General features: G+C 36.7%; 1 protein-coding gene across 1 annotated transcript in view; it reads right to left on the reverse strand.

Annotated features, from left to right (window-relative positions):
- Positions 1–5381: 5381 nt before the first annotated feature.
- The window catches only part of KLF8 (Kruppel like factor 8), an 89348-nt gene continuing 79170 nt past the window's right edge, over positions 5382–15559 (reverse strand). The window contains exon 5 of the mRNA XM_045072787.1: positions 5382–5891. Coding sequence (XP_044928722.1) covers positions 5710–5891 — 182 coding nt within the window. The 3' untranslated portion in view covers positions 5382–5709. The remainder of the gene's footprint in view (positions 5892–15559) is intronic.

The raw sequence follows: 15559 nt of genomic DNA on the forward strand, positions 1-15559 counted from the left end.
CTGGTAAAGTTGGATTAGCCGTAGTCTGAAGGGCTCTAGGAAGTTGCTATTGTGCTTTTAACAGTGTTACGTGTAATGTGGTCCAAACAAAGTTAGCATAAGGAAAGAATTCACCTTTTGAAGCAATGAATTTTGCCTACTTATTCATTTGGGCCCTTATGTACTTCAAGTCTGGAAACAGATGAGAATCCTACAGTTAATTAAGTGAATGTAGGGAGAATAAAGAGAAGAAGTAATATTACTTCCTGTGACCACTCTTCAATTATGTTTGTTATTGATTCAAATTTAGCTCTTTATGATCCAGGAAAACAAATTATCTCTTTTATCTAGGGTAAATTTAAGGTACTATAGTTATTATCATAGTGATGATTATAATACTTTGTTGTTCATTTAAGAATCTTCTGTTATTTTTGCCAACATCTGTAAATGAGAATCCTCACAACATTTCTGTGAGGTAGATTTTTGGATCCCCATTTTGTAGATGGGTTAACTGAGGCACAGAGAAGTGATGACTTGCCTATCATTAACCAAGTGAGAAACAGGAAATATGGAGAGAGGCAATTTAGGGTAGCACCCTTATTGTCAGATATCCATACTAACCAGTGGGAAAAAGTAGTGCTAGGTGTTTCTTTTGATTGGGCACACCTACTTTCTTCTGTGTCCATTAACATACCATGAAGGATCAATAGTTTCTCTTCACTTATTCAACAGAGGGTCAATTCCCAATGTCTTGGTTCTTGAGAAAACATTTTTGGGGAACAGGATAGACTCCAAGTTCTTGGAACTCAGATCACAGAAATCCTGAATTGCTGAATTTTGCAGATCACTTGGTTTCAAAGAACTGTTTGAGTTCTAAAAATGTTACTATTATGTACTTAAGCACTATGCTTTAGTTGTTTCTCACAGTCATATAGGTTAACAATTGAGATACCGCTATACATGTGTATTGGAATAAAAAAATTAAGTAAATAGGTAGAGTGCAGGAGCAAGGTTTGTCACTGTTGGAATGGGAAGCGATACATAAAGAAGATAAAAATTTAGAATGAACCCTGTGGTAATGAATTAGAGCTAAAGACATCAGTATAAGCTCATATTCAGCTTAATAAAGATATGGATGATTACAGATAGAAAATTTCTAGATATGTGTATATGTGGGTTAGTGTACACACATATATTTCCTTGTTTTATCAGTTGAGATAACCTAGAAGCAACAATACCTGGTAGCAAAAGCATACTTGATGTTCAGGTCTCGGTTTCTAACGTAATTCTCTAGTAAAAGGAACAAGTATAGAAGTGGACCAAAAAATATATGATTTCACAGGATCATTCAGTAGTGCCAGAAAATAAGGATGTCTTTAAAAAATTGGTGAGGATATGTCAAAAGGACTTGGGACTCAAACCAAAACAGTGCCCAATAGCCAAACCAGGAACAATTTGAGAAACAAAATAAATTTGTATTGGATTATAACTCAAAATATAAAATAAATATTCATGAGTCTCTACTGATACAAGTCAATGATTGCATAAATAAGTAAATGAAGGAGAAAAGGCAAATCACCCATGCAAAGAATTCCAAATAATTTATCTAGATACTCACCCTCAAGTATGTGGTGCATAATTCACCAATGCTTAAGTGTGGGCTTCACATAGTGACTTCTTTCCAAAAGGTACAGCAAGGAGGGGAAATGTACAGAGGACAAACCTAGCAAACATCATCTCAGCCATATGATCATGGTTGGCATCAAGAGTATAAGTTACTTTAATTTAATGTGATGCAAATGGAAGTTCACCTTAGCAATCATCCTCCCCCCAAAACCCATAACCTCAGTTTCATCATGAGGAAAACATCAGACAAATCTCAACTGGGGGGCATACTCCTCAAAACTGTCAAGATCATAGGAAATAAGGAAAGTCTGAGAAATTGTCACAACCAAGAGTAGCCTAAGGGTGTATGACTACTAAATGTGATGTGGTATCCCGAATAAGATGTTAGAACAGAAAAAAAGATACTAGGTAAAAACTGAGGCAATCTGAATGAAGTTTGGACTTTAGTTAATAATAATATTACTTGGGTGCCTGGGTGGCTCAGTGGGTTAAGCCGCTGCCTTCGGCTCAGGTCATGATCTCGGGGTCCTGGGATCGAATCCCGCATCAGGCTCTCTCTCTCTCTCTCTCTCTCTCTCTGCCTGCCTCTCTGTCTACTTGTGATCTCTCTGTCAAATAAATAAATAAATAAATCTTTAAAAAAATAATAATATTACTTCATTACTTGCAACAAATGTACTATACTGATGAAAGATGTTAATGATAGGGAAAACTAGATTTCGGTTATAGGGAAACTCTCTGTACTATCTCCACACTTTTCTGTAAATCTAAAACAGTTTTAAAGTTTAAAAAAAGTTTTTTTTAAAAAGATCTTGTATCATATGATTTCACTCATGTAGAATTTAAGAAACAAAACAGATGAACATATGGGGAGCAAAAAAAGAGAGGGAAACAAACTATAAAAGACTCTTAAAGACAGAGAACAAACTGAGGGTTGATGGAGGGAGGTGGGGGATGAGCTAGATGGGTGATGGGCATCTAAGGAGGGCACTTTTTTTAACATCTTAGTTTTATTTTTTTTTTCAGTGTTCCAAGATAAGGAGGGCTCTTGTTATGAGGAGCACTGGGTGTTGTATGTAAGTGATGAATCGCAGACTTCTACTACTGAAACCAATATTGCATTGTATTTTAACTAACTAGAATTTAAATACTTTTTTTAAAGGAAAAATCAATGCAAATAGGTTTTACAAGTCTAAAAACAAATATTAATCTCAAAAACCTTTTTGTCTTACCATAATTCATTCCACCTCATCTACCTAACCAGTTCACATTTTTCAGTTTTTCCTGAATTTTCCAATCATAAATATCAGTAGTTATGTTCAACTGCCAGTTATTTAGACGAAGGATTTCCACTGCAACAAATCCCAGAATATTATTCAATCTTATAAAACAAGGCCATTTTTCATGCCTTAGGCACTTGTCCACAAAATGGTGCTTTGCTAGCATGAGCACTATAAATTCAATTAATTCCAGTTGTTATCTAAGATAGTTTCTTTCCATCTCACTGTTTATTTAGAAAAGTTCTATATGGTTTTGGTGCAGTACTGGATTGTAGTGTATTTGGATCCCTGTACTCTATGAAGTACTGTAAATGCATCTAGATATATTTCCTAAAGAATATGTAAATAATTAGAAGGATTTTATCATTATTTGGAGGGGATAGGACAGTAATAATAGAGTTTGAAATGTTTTCTAACAATAAACGATGAACAAAGTCCCACATTACTTTGAAGGGGAAAACATTGAATAAAGCCTTAAGGATGTCAGGGATAACAATATTTAGAATCTTAATCTGATCATCTTAATTAATACAACAGTATGAATGATATGATTGGTTAGTAGGTTATATGATCAATGCAAAAGGTCCTGAGGTCTAAGGGGCACGAGTCAGTTATGAGCTCTGGAAATGGGGACACAGGATAAAAGTCCTGGAGAAAATGGGTAAGCTCTTTGACTCTACTGTGAAATACCACATCAACTACTCAATTATAAGCTTGAATTAATGAGTGACTGTAGTTCACAATCTGTCTTACAGCTATAGAGAAGTTTAACAGACTGGCCCTAGATGTTTCCTAGTGCTTTATCAATTAGTTTATAGTCTGGAACTTGCACACCAAAAGTCAGGGGAAAACCTATATCAAAATAACAATAATATTAAAAATCCAAATGTCATTTTGAAAAATACACAGCCCTTGAATTTTTTAGGGTTTTTGGTCTGGAAAGACACTGTAAGTTGAAACGAGGTAAATCACAACTGAGATATTATAGAAAGTGTTTGAGTAGAAAAATTGCTTGCCTAATGTTATATATCAATAACCATAAGCACATTTTATTTACTATTTAATCAACTGTAAATGATATACTGTGAGTGTTCTAGAGTTTTCTGAATCATAACATGTAAAATTGGGAAATACTGTAATCAATCATGTAAGATTTCTTCAATTTAGTTTTATAATGTGATCCAGGAGAATGAGTGTGCAGATCTATAAGGCCTCAATGAAATATCTGGAAAAAGACTCTGACCCATGTTTGTTTCATCTGTAAAATGTGAATGATGGGTAGGACTAAGATCCCTTCTTAATGCTAGAATTTTTCCATTTAGTCAGAATGGATGATCCTGGGAGGTTGTAACCTAAAGTATTCATGCAGGAATTGGTTGACTATCTGCCAAGGGAAAGGGGTTCAATATGAAGACAATCTTTAAAAGAGAGGCTGAATTTAAAATTAAGTAATGCAAAGCCCTTCCTGCCCCCAGGTAGAGGAACTAATGCCATATGGAGGTAGATCTGAGGTCCAGGGCCTGGAACAGAGGGTTTTAAGTCCTAGGGACTGTTATGAAATAACCCAATTGGGTAACCAACTGTGTATATTATGTAACCTGACATAATGGCTAATGAAATGGTTAAGTGTTCATAGCACTTGCAGAACATCAAATGGCTTTTTATGTCAGTTTCCCATAAAATCCTTTTATATTCCACTTGAAATATAGGAATTCATGCTAATGCTGCCATGAAATGAACACATTTTTTTTCTTCCAACCCTTCACCTTAGTATAACATAGCCCCAGTGTGTAATTTCTCATCATGCAATATGCTCATAACAGTTGCCTTATGTAAACAAAAGAATAAACAGTACAGTGCAACCCCTCAAGAACTGTCTCAACAGGCTGCCATCATTTTGATACTCTATTCAAATGAAAGCCTCCGTTTGTTTTCAGAATATTCCTGATTTTGCTTGTTCCCATCACTGTCCAACATATTGGAGCAATTTCCTCCCTACTGACATGTCACTGCATGCTTTGAATATTTGTTCAAATTTAACCTAATAGAGAAGGTAACTGTGCAGCTAAATCTTTATCCTGAAGGAGGAGGAAGAAGAGGAAATAGAAGTAAATAGAAGTAAGAAGAAGAAGTAGAAGTAAAAGATCATTTCATTCCTTTTGACGGACTTGAAAAGAAGCACCAGCACTGTCTGAAAACTAAAATGTAAGAACAAATAAGATTGGATTTACAAAACCTTTGAGTTTGGTAAGGGACTCAGCTTATTCACTGAGAATGTGCCCTATATTCAGGACTCACATCCCTATAAATCTTACCAACCAACTAAATTATTATGCCTTTTTCTTTTTAGGAACTTAAAAAAATAGTTATTTTAAGACACTACCAACCACTTTTAAGTATTGATTAAAAAAAAAGGATAAACATTTTAGAAAATAAGAAAAGAATGAAATGAGGAGCAGTGTATTTTCATTCACAGCTTTGAGTTTGATTCCTGTTTTGCTTCTTTAGAAAATGTCTTATCTCAGAACAATGGTGGGGTGGGGGAATAGGGGCAACTATGGGTGCTGCACTGGAATTCAACCCATGGGAAGCTGTAAAAACTGGATACTGGATAGCGGAGAGATGAAAGTGGACTATGAGGATCCCCCATGGGAGACCATCTATCTTTCCCTATAGTCTCATCAACCTGGCTTAGTGAGCTGTTCCCACCCCATTCGAGAGGCGAGCTGAAGTCAAAGAGGAAAAGGTGGTTATGATCTCATTGCACATACACACACATGCACAAAAAAGACCAGTGCAGCTCTTCTAGTACACTCTATGCTGCTCACATGGTGTCGTGGCACCTGCGGTGCAGAGATAGGTGGTCAGAGCGAGAAAAGCTACGGTTGCAATCTGTGCACTGGAAGGGTTTGATGCCTGTGTGCTTGCGAAAATGGCGGGTGAGCTCATCTGAACAAGCAAATTTCCAGGAGCAGCCATCCCACGTGCATTTATAAGGCTTCTCTCCTAAAAAGGGGAATATGACAAAAATGAAGGGAGTCAGAGAAGAGATGTTTGGATACTGGAAAGAGAACAACGTGTATAATCATTTATCAAGGTTTTTGTCAAAACTTGTGGCAATCACTTTGAAGAAATGTTCTCTACCCTTACAGAAATACTAAAGAGAAGCCAAGATGGCAGAGTGGAAACTATGTAGGGGCTGGCTGAAACTTTGCTTGACTTCTGACTCTACTACATTCTAGCTGTGTGACCTTGAATAAGTCACTTCTCTTTAGTCCAGTCTGTTTTCTTATCTCTAAAGGGGGATAAAAATACTTCAAAGGATGTTTGAAACTTTTTTTTTAATCACAGTAAGCAATAAAACTTGTATCAAAACCTAGCTCTCTGACACTTTCCACTATACCACATTATAATAACCATTACCTCTCTTCTAATAGCTCCTAATAAATATTCAAAAATAAAATCATACACACAGGGAGAATGTGATTCACTAGAATGGGCCCTCCCCTAAAGCTACAGGCCTTCTTCTGTGTAAAGTCAAACACTCAAGGGTATGGGATGGAGTTAGAAGAAGCTCATCAAACTTTTTGAAATAGGTCCAAGCTTGTTATCTTTAGACTGCATTGGGTTTATATATGAAATATGCTCCAGAAAGAAAGCTAAATGAAAAGAAAAGTAATATAAAAAATCATTAATACAGTATGACTCCATTATGATACCACATATGTATATACTCAGAATAAAGGCAATATCAATATACTTAAATGTAAATTATGAGAAATGATTAACAGTGAATGAATATATGGAAAGTGAGGATGAGAGTAGTAGGAGAATAACTTCCTTTCCCCCCACTTTTCTGTATTGTTTGAAAGTTTTAAAAATCATGATGTTGTATCTCATAATAAAAATTTTAAAATAGGCACAGGGAGATCAGTGGTTGGAAATTTGTGATGAAGTAGGAGGACCCTAGGCTCACCTTGTCCTATGAATGCAACTAGATAACTATCAAATCATCCAAAATACCCTAGAAATTGACCTAAAGACTGGTAGAACAGAGTCCATAACTAAAGGTAGAGAAGAGGCTGCATTGAAGAATGTAGGAAATGAAAAGAGTGTTTGGGAGAGAAACTGATTGTGGCTGCTGGGGTGGAGAAGGATCCATAGCTATGGAGAAAGGCAAGAGTCAGGCTAACACACAGGGGAGCACACAAAGAAAACAAAGAATTACAGCAATTGCCTTGGAAAGCAAGAGGGATTGAATTTCATGAGCCTTGCAACCAGCAGGACTTAAAACCTGGAGTTTTAAATGTCAATGGGCTTTGATGGGATAGAACCTGGAGGGTACTGGGGCTGCCCCTAGAGAGAAGGTGGGCAACCAACCAATGGACATAGAACATGGAAACAGTGACTGGAAGAGTGACTAGGGCACAGAGTGGGGAGGTTATTCACTCATCTTAGAGCCTATGCCAGAATGGTAGTGTTTATGGAGCAATCCTTCTGGTGGCTGGTGCCATTTTCCCCCCCTTGCCCCTCAGCATAAGCAGAAGACCCCTGTGGGAACCAGAACAGTGCCTACACTCCCTACTTATCCAGCTTGCTCCAAGCCTCACCACTCCATGCTCTGGTAGAACTACCCGTCTCAGTCTAGCTTGCCTCAGTCCTAGCACAGTGGACCCTTCCTCCAGAAGACTGCCTCAATAACTTGCTCACTTTGTGTCTCCCATCTCATGAGTTTTGCAAAAACTTGGTTCTAGCAGCAGTGATAACAGGTCTCATTTCACAAAGAGTCTAGAGCATAACTAGTTAAAAAGCACCACATTCAGTCCATGGACAAAACACTCCCCACAAATGGTCAAAGAGTCTCTACAAACAACTAGTCTGAAGAATAAGGCAGCCAGGAAAAACAACACAGCACACAGGGCACACACTGGAGTCACTATGGAAAGTGTGAGGAACTAGGTAACAGGAGACACTAGGGAAGAGGGCACTAGAGGACCTGTTCTTCATAAGACCATTACACTCAAGAACAGGAGATGTAGCTGACTGTCCTAATACAGAAAAACAGACACAGATACAAAAATGAAAAGATAGAGAAAATTATCCCAAGTGAAATAACAGGATTAGGCCACAGCTAGAGATCTAAGCAAAATGTATATAAACAACATGCCTGATAAAGAATTTAAAGTAATGATCATAAGGATACTCAGTGGGCTTGAGAAAAGAGTGGAAGACATGACTAAGACACAGAGAACAGGGATAAGGAATAGCACAGCAGAGATAAAGGGCTCAATACATGAAATGAGAAACTCACTCGATGGAATGAAGGGCAGGCTGGAAGAAGCAGAGGAACAAAATAGTGACCTAATATTGACAAGGGAAAACTCATAAGGCTAGCAGAAGACTTTTCAACAGAAAGCTTGCAAGTCGGAAGGCATGGTATATTCAAACTGTTGATGGGGAAAATCTGCAGACAAGGACACCCTATCCAGGGAGGCTATCATCTAGAATAGAAAGAAAGATAAAGAGTTTCCCAGACAAAAGCTAAAGAAGTTCCTGAACACTAAACTAAGCCTGCAATAAATAATAAAGGAGATACTTTGAGAGGAAAGGGGAGATCCAAAATGACAGCCTGAAGGTAAGAAACACAAAATCACTAACAATGAATATTTTTGTAAAAAAAATGAGCCAAGAACTGACAAAATAAAAGGATGTAAAATATGGTAACATTTACCCAAAATGTGAGGAGGAAAGGAGTGAAAAATGGGTTCAAATTTAAATGACAATCAACTTAATATAGACTGCTATATGCAAAAGATGTTTTACACAAACCTAATGGTAACCATATATCAAAACCCAATAAGAAGTTGGGGAAAGATAGCAATGGAGTAGGAGAACACTAGGCTCACCTCAGCCCATGAACACAACCAGATAGCTATTGAATCATCCTAAATACCCAGAAATAGACCTGAAGACTGACTTTCATTGTGATGAAAAACTCCACAAATAAAGGGAGAGAAGTGTGGAGATGTGGTTTAGGGGAGAAATGGATCCCAGGGCTGTGGAGGGGAGGAACCATGGTTGCAGAGAGGACAAGAGAGAGAGAGAGAGGGGAGCACACAGGGGAATATGCAAGACATGTTTCCCAAAGACACTGTCTTGAAAAAGGAGAGGGGCTGCAATTCATGAGTTCTTGAAATCAGTGGAGCTTAAAGCATGGCGTTTTAAAGGACTGGAGGCTTCAATGGTATAGAGCCCAGAAGGCACTGCACTGCTCCAGAAGAGTAGGTGGGTGAATAACCTAGAGAGAGCATGGAAACAGTGATCCGAAGAGTCCCTGGGGCACATGTGGAGGAGACAATTCTACTCTTCTTGGAGTATGTCCCCAAGAGGCAGCATTCTCAGAGACATCTATCTGGAGAAAAGGTGTTGGCTGATGCCATTTCCCTCCTCTGTCCCTCAGCATAAACAGAGCCACCTGTGGCAAGCACTGCAGTGCCAACACTGGCTGCGTAACTTGCTTACACCAGGCTTAACACCCCACACTCTGATGAGACAGCCCTTCAGAGTCATGCTTGCCTGAAAGCCAGTCAATTGAACTTCCCACCCCCACCCAGAACACCTGCACAAACCCCTGCCCACACCACATTTCCTAACCAGAGATCTCTGCATGGCCTCAGTTCTGGTGGAGGTGGTGATGGGTCTCATTTCATAAGCAGACCAGAGCACACCAAGTTAAAATACACCAGATTCAATCCAGGGACCAAACATTGTCCCTGTACAGACAATTGAGCTGAGGGTAGAGCTGCCAAAACACAACAGCAGAATACATGCAACACACACCAGACACTCCTGAAGTGCCAGGACCTGGGCATTACATGACCTTTACATGTTTTGAGGAACAGGAGACATAACTGGCTATTCTAACACAGAGAAGGCAGAGACATAGAGAAAATGCAAAGACAGAAGAATATATTCCAAATGAAGGAACAAGTTGAGGCCATGGGCAGAGATCTAGGTGAAACAGATATAAATAATATACCTGCTGGAGAATTTATGGCAACAATCATACAAGTACACGCTAAGCTTGAGAAAAGTATATAAGACACCAGTCAGACCCTTACCACGGAGATAAAAGGCTTTAAAAAATCAACCAGAGATGAAATGTGCAATGAGATTAGATATAAACATGATATAAGGAAGAAAAGACTGGAAGAAGCAGAGGAACAACTTATAAACTTAAAATACAAAGTAATGGAAAATAATTAAGATGACCAAAAGAGTGAAGGAAGAATTATGCAACATAGGAATAGACAAGTCAGTGGCTCCATCAGACATAATGACATCTGTATTATAAGGAGTCCCAGTTGAAGCACAGAAAAAAAGAGAGCACAAATTTTACTTGAAGAAATAATCGCTGAAAATTCCCTAATCTAGGAAAGGAAACAGATATTCAGATCAGGAGGCACAGAGAACTCATCAAAATCAACAAAAGCTGGCAATCAACAAGACGTTTTGTACTTAAATTTGCATAATGTAGTGACAAAGAAAAAAAATCTTAAAAGAAGTATGAAAAAAAAAAATAGAAGTCCTTAACATACAATTGAAAACATACAAGGCTAGCTGGAGATTTCTCACAGAAATGTGCCAAGGTAGAAGGGAATGGCATGATATATTGAAAGTGCTGAATGGGAAAAGTCTGTAGCCAAAAATGCTCTAATCAGCAAGGCTATCATTCAGAATATAAGGAGATAAAAATAGTTTCTCCAGACAAATAAAAACTAAAGAAATTTGTGACCATGAAACCAGCCATGCAGAAAATAATAAAGGATGCTCTTTGGGTGAAAAAGAGATACCAAAAGTGATAAAGACGAAAAGATAAGAGAAAATATTCAGAAACAATGTCAAAGAAAGTAACAAATAGCACTAAATACATATCTATCAATAATTACTTTGAATGTTAATGAAATAAATGCTCCAATCAAAAGACATAGGATATCAGAATGAATAAAAAGAAGAATACCTATCTATATGCTGCTTAACAAGAGACTCACTTTAGGCCTGAGTACACCTGCAGATTCAAAGTGAAGTGTCAGAGAAACACTTTTCATACAAATGAGGGTCAAAAGAAAGCCAGAGTAACAACACTCATATCAGACAAATTAGATTTAAAACAAAGTTTGTAATAAGAGATAAATAATACAATCAAAAAGAGTAAATCAAACAAGAAGACATAAAAGTGGAAATATGTATGTATCTAATACAATGGGCATATCAAATAAACAGAAAATAAGTCAAGCAGAGAGAGTCAAATATCATATGGTTTCACTTATTTGTGGAGCATAACAAATATCATGGAGGACAAGGGGTGTTGGAGAGGAGAAGGGAGTTGGGGTAAATTGGAGGGGGAGGTGAATCATGAGAGACTATGGACTCTGAAACACAATCTGAGGGGTTTGAAGTGGCGGGTGGGTGGGAGGTTGGAGTACCAGGTGGTACTAGGTGGTGGGTATAGAGGGCATGGATTGCATGTAGCACTGGGTGTGGTGAAAAAATAATGAATACTGTTTTTCTGAAAATAAATAAATTAATTTATAAAAAAAATAAAAAATAAAAAATCCTGGGGGGGAAAAAAAGAAAATCAATGAGAACTCAATGGCTTTGAATGACACACTGGACCAAATGGACTTAACAGATATGTTCAGAATGTTTCTTCCTAAAACAGCAGAATAACATTCTTTTCAAGCACACAGGGAACATTCTGCAGAATAGATTACACATTAAGTTGTAGGCCTCAACAAATACAAAAAGACTGAAATCACATCATGGACATTTTCCTACCACAACTGTATGAAACTAGAAGTAAATCATTAAAAAAAAATCTGGAAAGACCATGGGGTGTCTGAGTAGCTCAGTAAGTTATGTGTTTGCCTTTGGCTCAAGTCATAAACCCAGGGTCCTTGGATAAAGCCCCATGTTGGGCTCCCTGCGCAGTGAGGCATCTACTCTCCCTCTTCCTCTGGCCCTCTCCTCCTCTATTCTCTCAAATAAATAAATAAAATCTTAAAAAAATCTAGAAAGACCAAAATTATAAGGAGGTTATCCAACATTCTACTAAAGAATGAGTGGGTCAACCAGAAAATAAAAGAAACTTAAAAATACAGGGAAACAAATAAAAATGAAAACACAACCCTCCAAAAACTTGCAATGTTGCAAAAATGGTCCAAAAGGAAACTATATAGCAGTACACCCCTACCTCAAGAAGAAAGAAAAATCTCCAACAACCTAACCCCAAACTTAAAAAAGCCAGAAAAAGAACAACAAAGCTTAAAGGCAGTAGAAGGAACATAATAATAAAGATTAGAGCATAAATAATTAATGATACAGAAACTAAAAAAAAAAAAACAGAAGAGCCAAAACAAAGAGGTGGCTTTGTGAAAAAAAATAATGAAACTGATGAACCTTTAGCCACAGTTATCAAAAAAAAAAAAGGAAGACAATGCACATAAATAAAATCACAAAATAGAGAAGTAACAACCAATACTGCAGAAATACATTATAATTAATATAATTATTATATATTATATATATTATATAATTATACAATTATATATAATATATACAATATATATACAATATATACAATACAATACAATACAATATATATACAATATATACAATTATAAATTATATAATTGTATAATTATATAATTATATAAATTATAATGTGTAATGTATTATAATGTACTATCATTATAAGAGAATATTATGAAAAAGTACATGCCAACAATTTGTATAACCTGAAAGAAATGGATGAATTTCTAGAAAAACTTAAACTACCAAAACTGAAATAGGAAGAAATAGAAAACTTGAGTAAACTAATAATCAGCAAAGAAAATGAATCAGTAGTAAAATATATATAATGCAGCCATAAAAATAAATGAAGCCTTCCCATTTGCAATGACCTGGAAGGAGCTAGACAGTATTATGCTAAGCAAAATATGTCTGTCTTAGAAAGACAAATACCAAATGATTTCATTCGTATATGGAATTTAAGAAACAAATGAGTAAAGGGGGAAAAAAGAGAGAGAAAGAGGTGATCTAAAAAACAGACTCTTAACTGTAAAGAACAAACTGATGGTACTAGAGGAGGGTTGGGGCTGGGTGAGAAAAAGGTGTAATGGTAATTAAGGAGTGCACTTGTTATGATGAGACTTGTGTGATATATGTTATGTTGAATCATTATACTGTATGCCTGAAACTAATATAACACTGAATACTAATAATACTGTAATTTAAAATAAAATAAAATATATATTAAGAATAATTGTGGGGCACCTGGGTGACTCAGTAGGTTAAAGACTCTGCCTGTGGCTCAGGTCATGATCTCAGGGTCCTGGGATCAAGCCCGGCATTGGGCTCTCTGCTTGGGGGGGGGGGTAGCCTGCTTCTGCCTCTCTGCCTACTTGTGATCTCTCTATCTCTTTCAAATAAACAAATAAAATCGTTAAAAAAAGAATAATTGTGATTACTAGAGGCTGGTGGGGTGTTGATAAGGAGAACAAAATATCAGTTTTGCAGGATACATAAGTCCTGGAGACTAATATAAAACAATTTCAGGAGGGAGACAAACCATAAGTGACTCTTAATCTCACAAAACAAACTGAGGGTTGCTGGGGGGAGGGGTTTGGGAGAAGGGGGGTGGGATTATGGACATTGGGGAGGGTATGTGCTTTGATGAGTGCTGTGAAGTGTGTAAACCTGGTGATTCACAGACCTGTACCCCTGGGGATAAAAATACATGTTTATAAAAAACAAAACATTAAAAAAAATGTACTGTACACTTGAAGTTTGCTAAGAGGGTAGAACTTAGGTGTTCCCCTTACTAAAAAAGTAACTATGAAGTAAGGAATGTATTAATTAGGCTGCTTGTGGTGAATATTTCACAATGTGTACATATATCAAATTAACAGATTGCATATATTAAATATACAATTTCATTTATTTATTAAAGTTTTTATTTAAATTCTACTTAGTTAACATACAGTGTAACGTTAGTTCCAGATGTACAATATAGTGATTCAGCACTTCCATACAACACCTGGTGCTTATCACAAGTGCACTCCTTAATCCCCATCACCTATTTAACCCATCCCCTCACCTCCTATCTGGTAACAATCAGTTTGTTCTCTCAAGTGTGTTTCCCTAGGGTGCCTGAGAGGCTCAGTCAGTTAAGGGTCTGCCTTCAGCTCAGGTCAGGATGGCTCTCTGCTCAGCAGGGAGCCTGCTTCTCCCTGCTTGTGGCTCCTCCTGCTTGTGCACTCTCTTTCTCTCTCTGTCAAATAAATAAAATCTTTTTAAAAAGAGAGTGTGTTTCTTCATTTGCCTCCCTCTTTTCCTTATGTTCATCTGTCTTGTTTCTTAAATTCCATATGAGTGAAATCATGGTATTTTTCTTTCTCTTTGTTCAATAACCTTTGTTTGTTTAATAACCTTCATTTAATAACCTGTTGTTTCCTGTCCATCCACATAACTGCAAATGGCAAAATTTCATTCTATTTTAAAGCTTGGTAATATTCCATTGTGTGTGTGTGCATATATATGTGTATATATATATATACACACAATATTCTTTATCCATTCATCAGCCAGTGGACACTTGGGCTGTCTCCATAATGTGGCTATTGTAGATAATGCTGCTATAAACATCGTGGTGCACATATTCATTTGAACTAGTATTTCTGTATTTTTTGTGTAAATACCTAGTAGTGTTATTGCTTAACCATAGGGTAGTTTTATTTTTAATTTTTGAGGAACCTCCATACTGTTTTTCCGGAGTGGTGCACCAGTTTGCATTCCCATCAACAGTGCACGAATGTTCCTTTTTCTCCACCTCCTTGCCAATACCTGTTCTTTTCTGTGTTGTTGACTTTAGCTATTCTGAAAGGGGTAAATTGATATCTTATTGTATGTAGTATTGATTTTCAGTTCCCTGATGATGGTAATGTTGAGCATGTTTTCATGTGTCTGGTGCTCATCTGTATGTCTTCTTTGGAAAGCTGTCTATTCATGTCTGCTGCCCATTTTTTAATTGGATTTTCACTGTTTGGATGATTAGTTTTATAAGTTACTTAGATATTGGATAGTAACCCTTTATCGGATATGTCATTTGCAACCATCTTCCATTTCACAGGTTCTGTTTTGTTTATTGTTTTCTTCATTCTGCAGAAGCTTTTGATTTTTATGTAGGCATGACAGTTTATTTTTCTTTTGTTTCCTTGTGTGAGGAGATATACCTAGAAAAAAGTTCCACTGACCAATGTCATAGAAGTTACTCTCTGTGATCTCCTCTTTTTATGTTTTTTTTTAAATTTTTTTAATGATTTTTATGGTTTCAGGCTTCACATTTAGGCCTTTATACCATTTTTAATTTATTTTTTGTGCTGTGAGAAAGTGATCCACTATTATTCTTTTCCATACTGTTGTCCACTTTTCCCAACACCATTTGTTGAAAAGACACTCTTTTCCCAGTTGGTATTCTTTCCTGCTTTGTTGAAGATTAATTAACCATACAGGTGCTCAGATTTCTGGTTTTCCTTCTTTTCTTCCTTCCCTCCTTCCATTTTCTTTCTTTCTTTTAATTCTTTTGTTCTTCCATTTTTTTTCGTTCTTTTTCA

The sequence above is a fragment of the Mustela putorius genome, unplaced genomic scaffold (genome assembly GCF_011764305.1).
Source record: "Mustela putorius furo isolate JIRA1106 unplaced genomic scaffold, ASM1176430v1.1 tig00004121_pilon_pilon_pilon, whole genome shotgun sequence".
Lineage (NCBI taxonomy): Eukaryota > Metazoa > Chordata > Mammalia > Carnivora > Mustelidae > Mustela > Mustela putorius.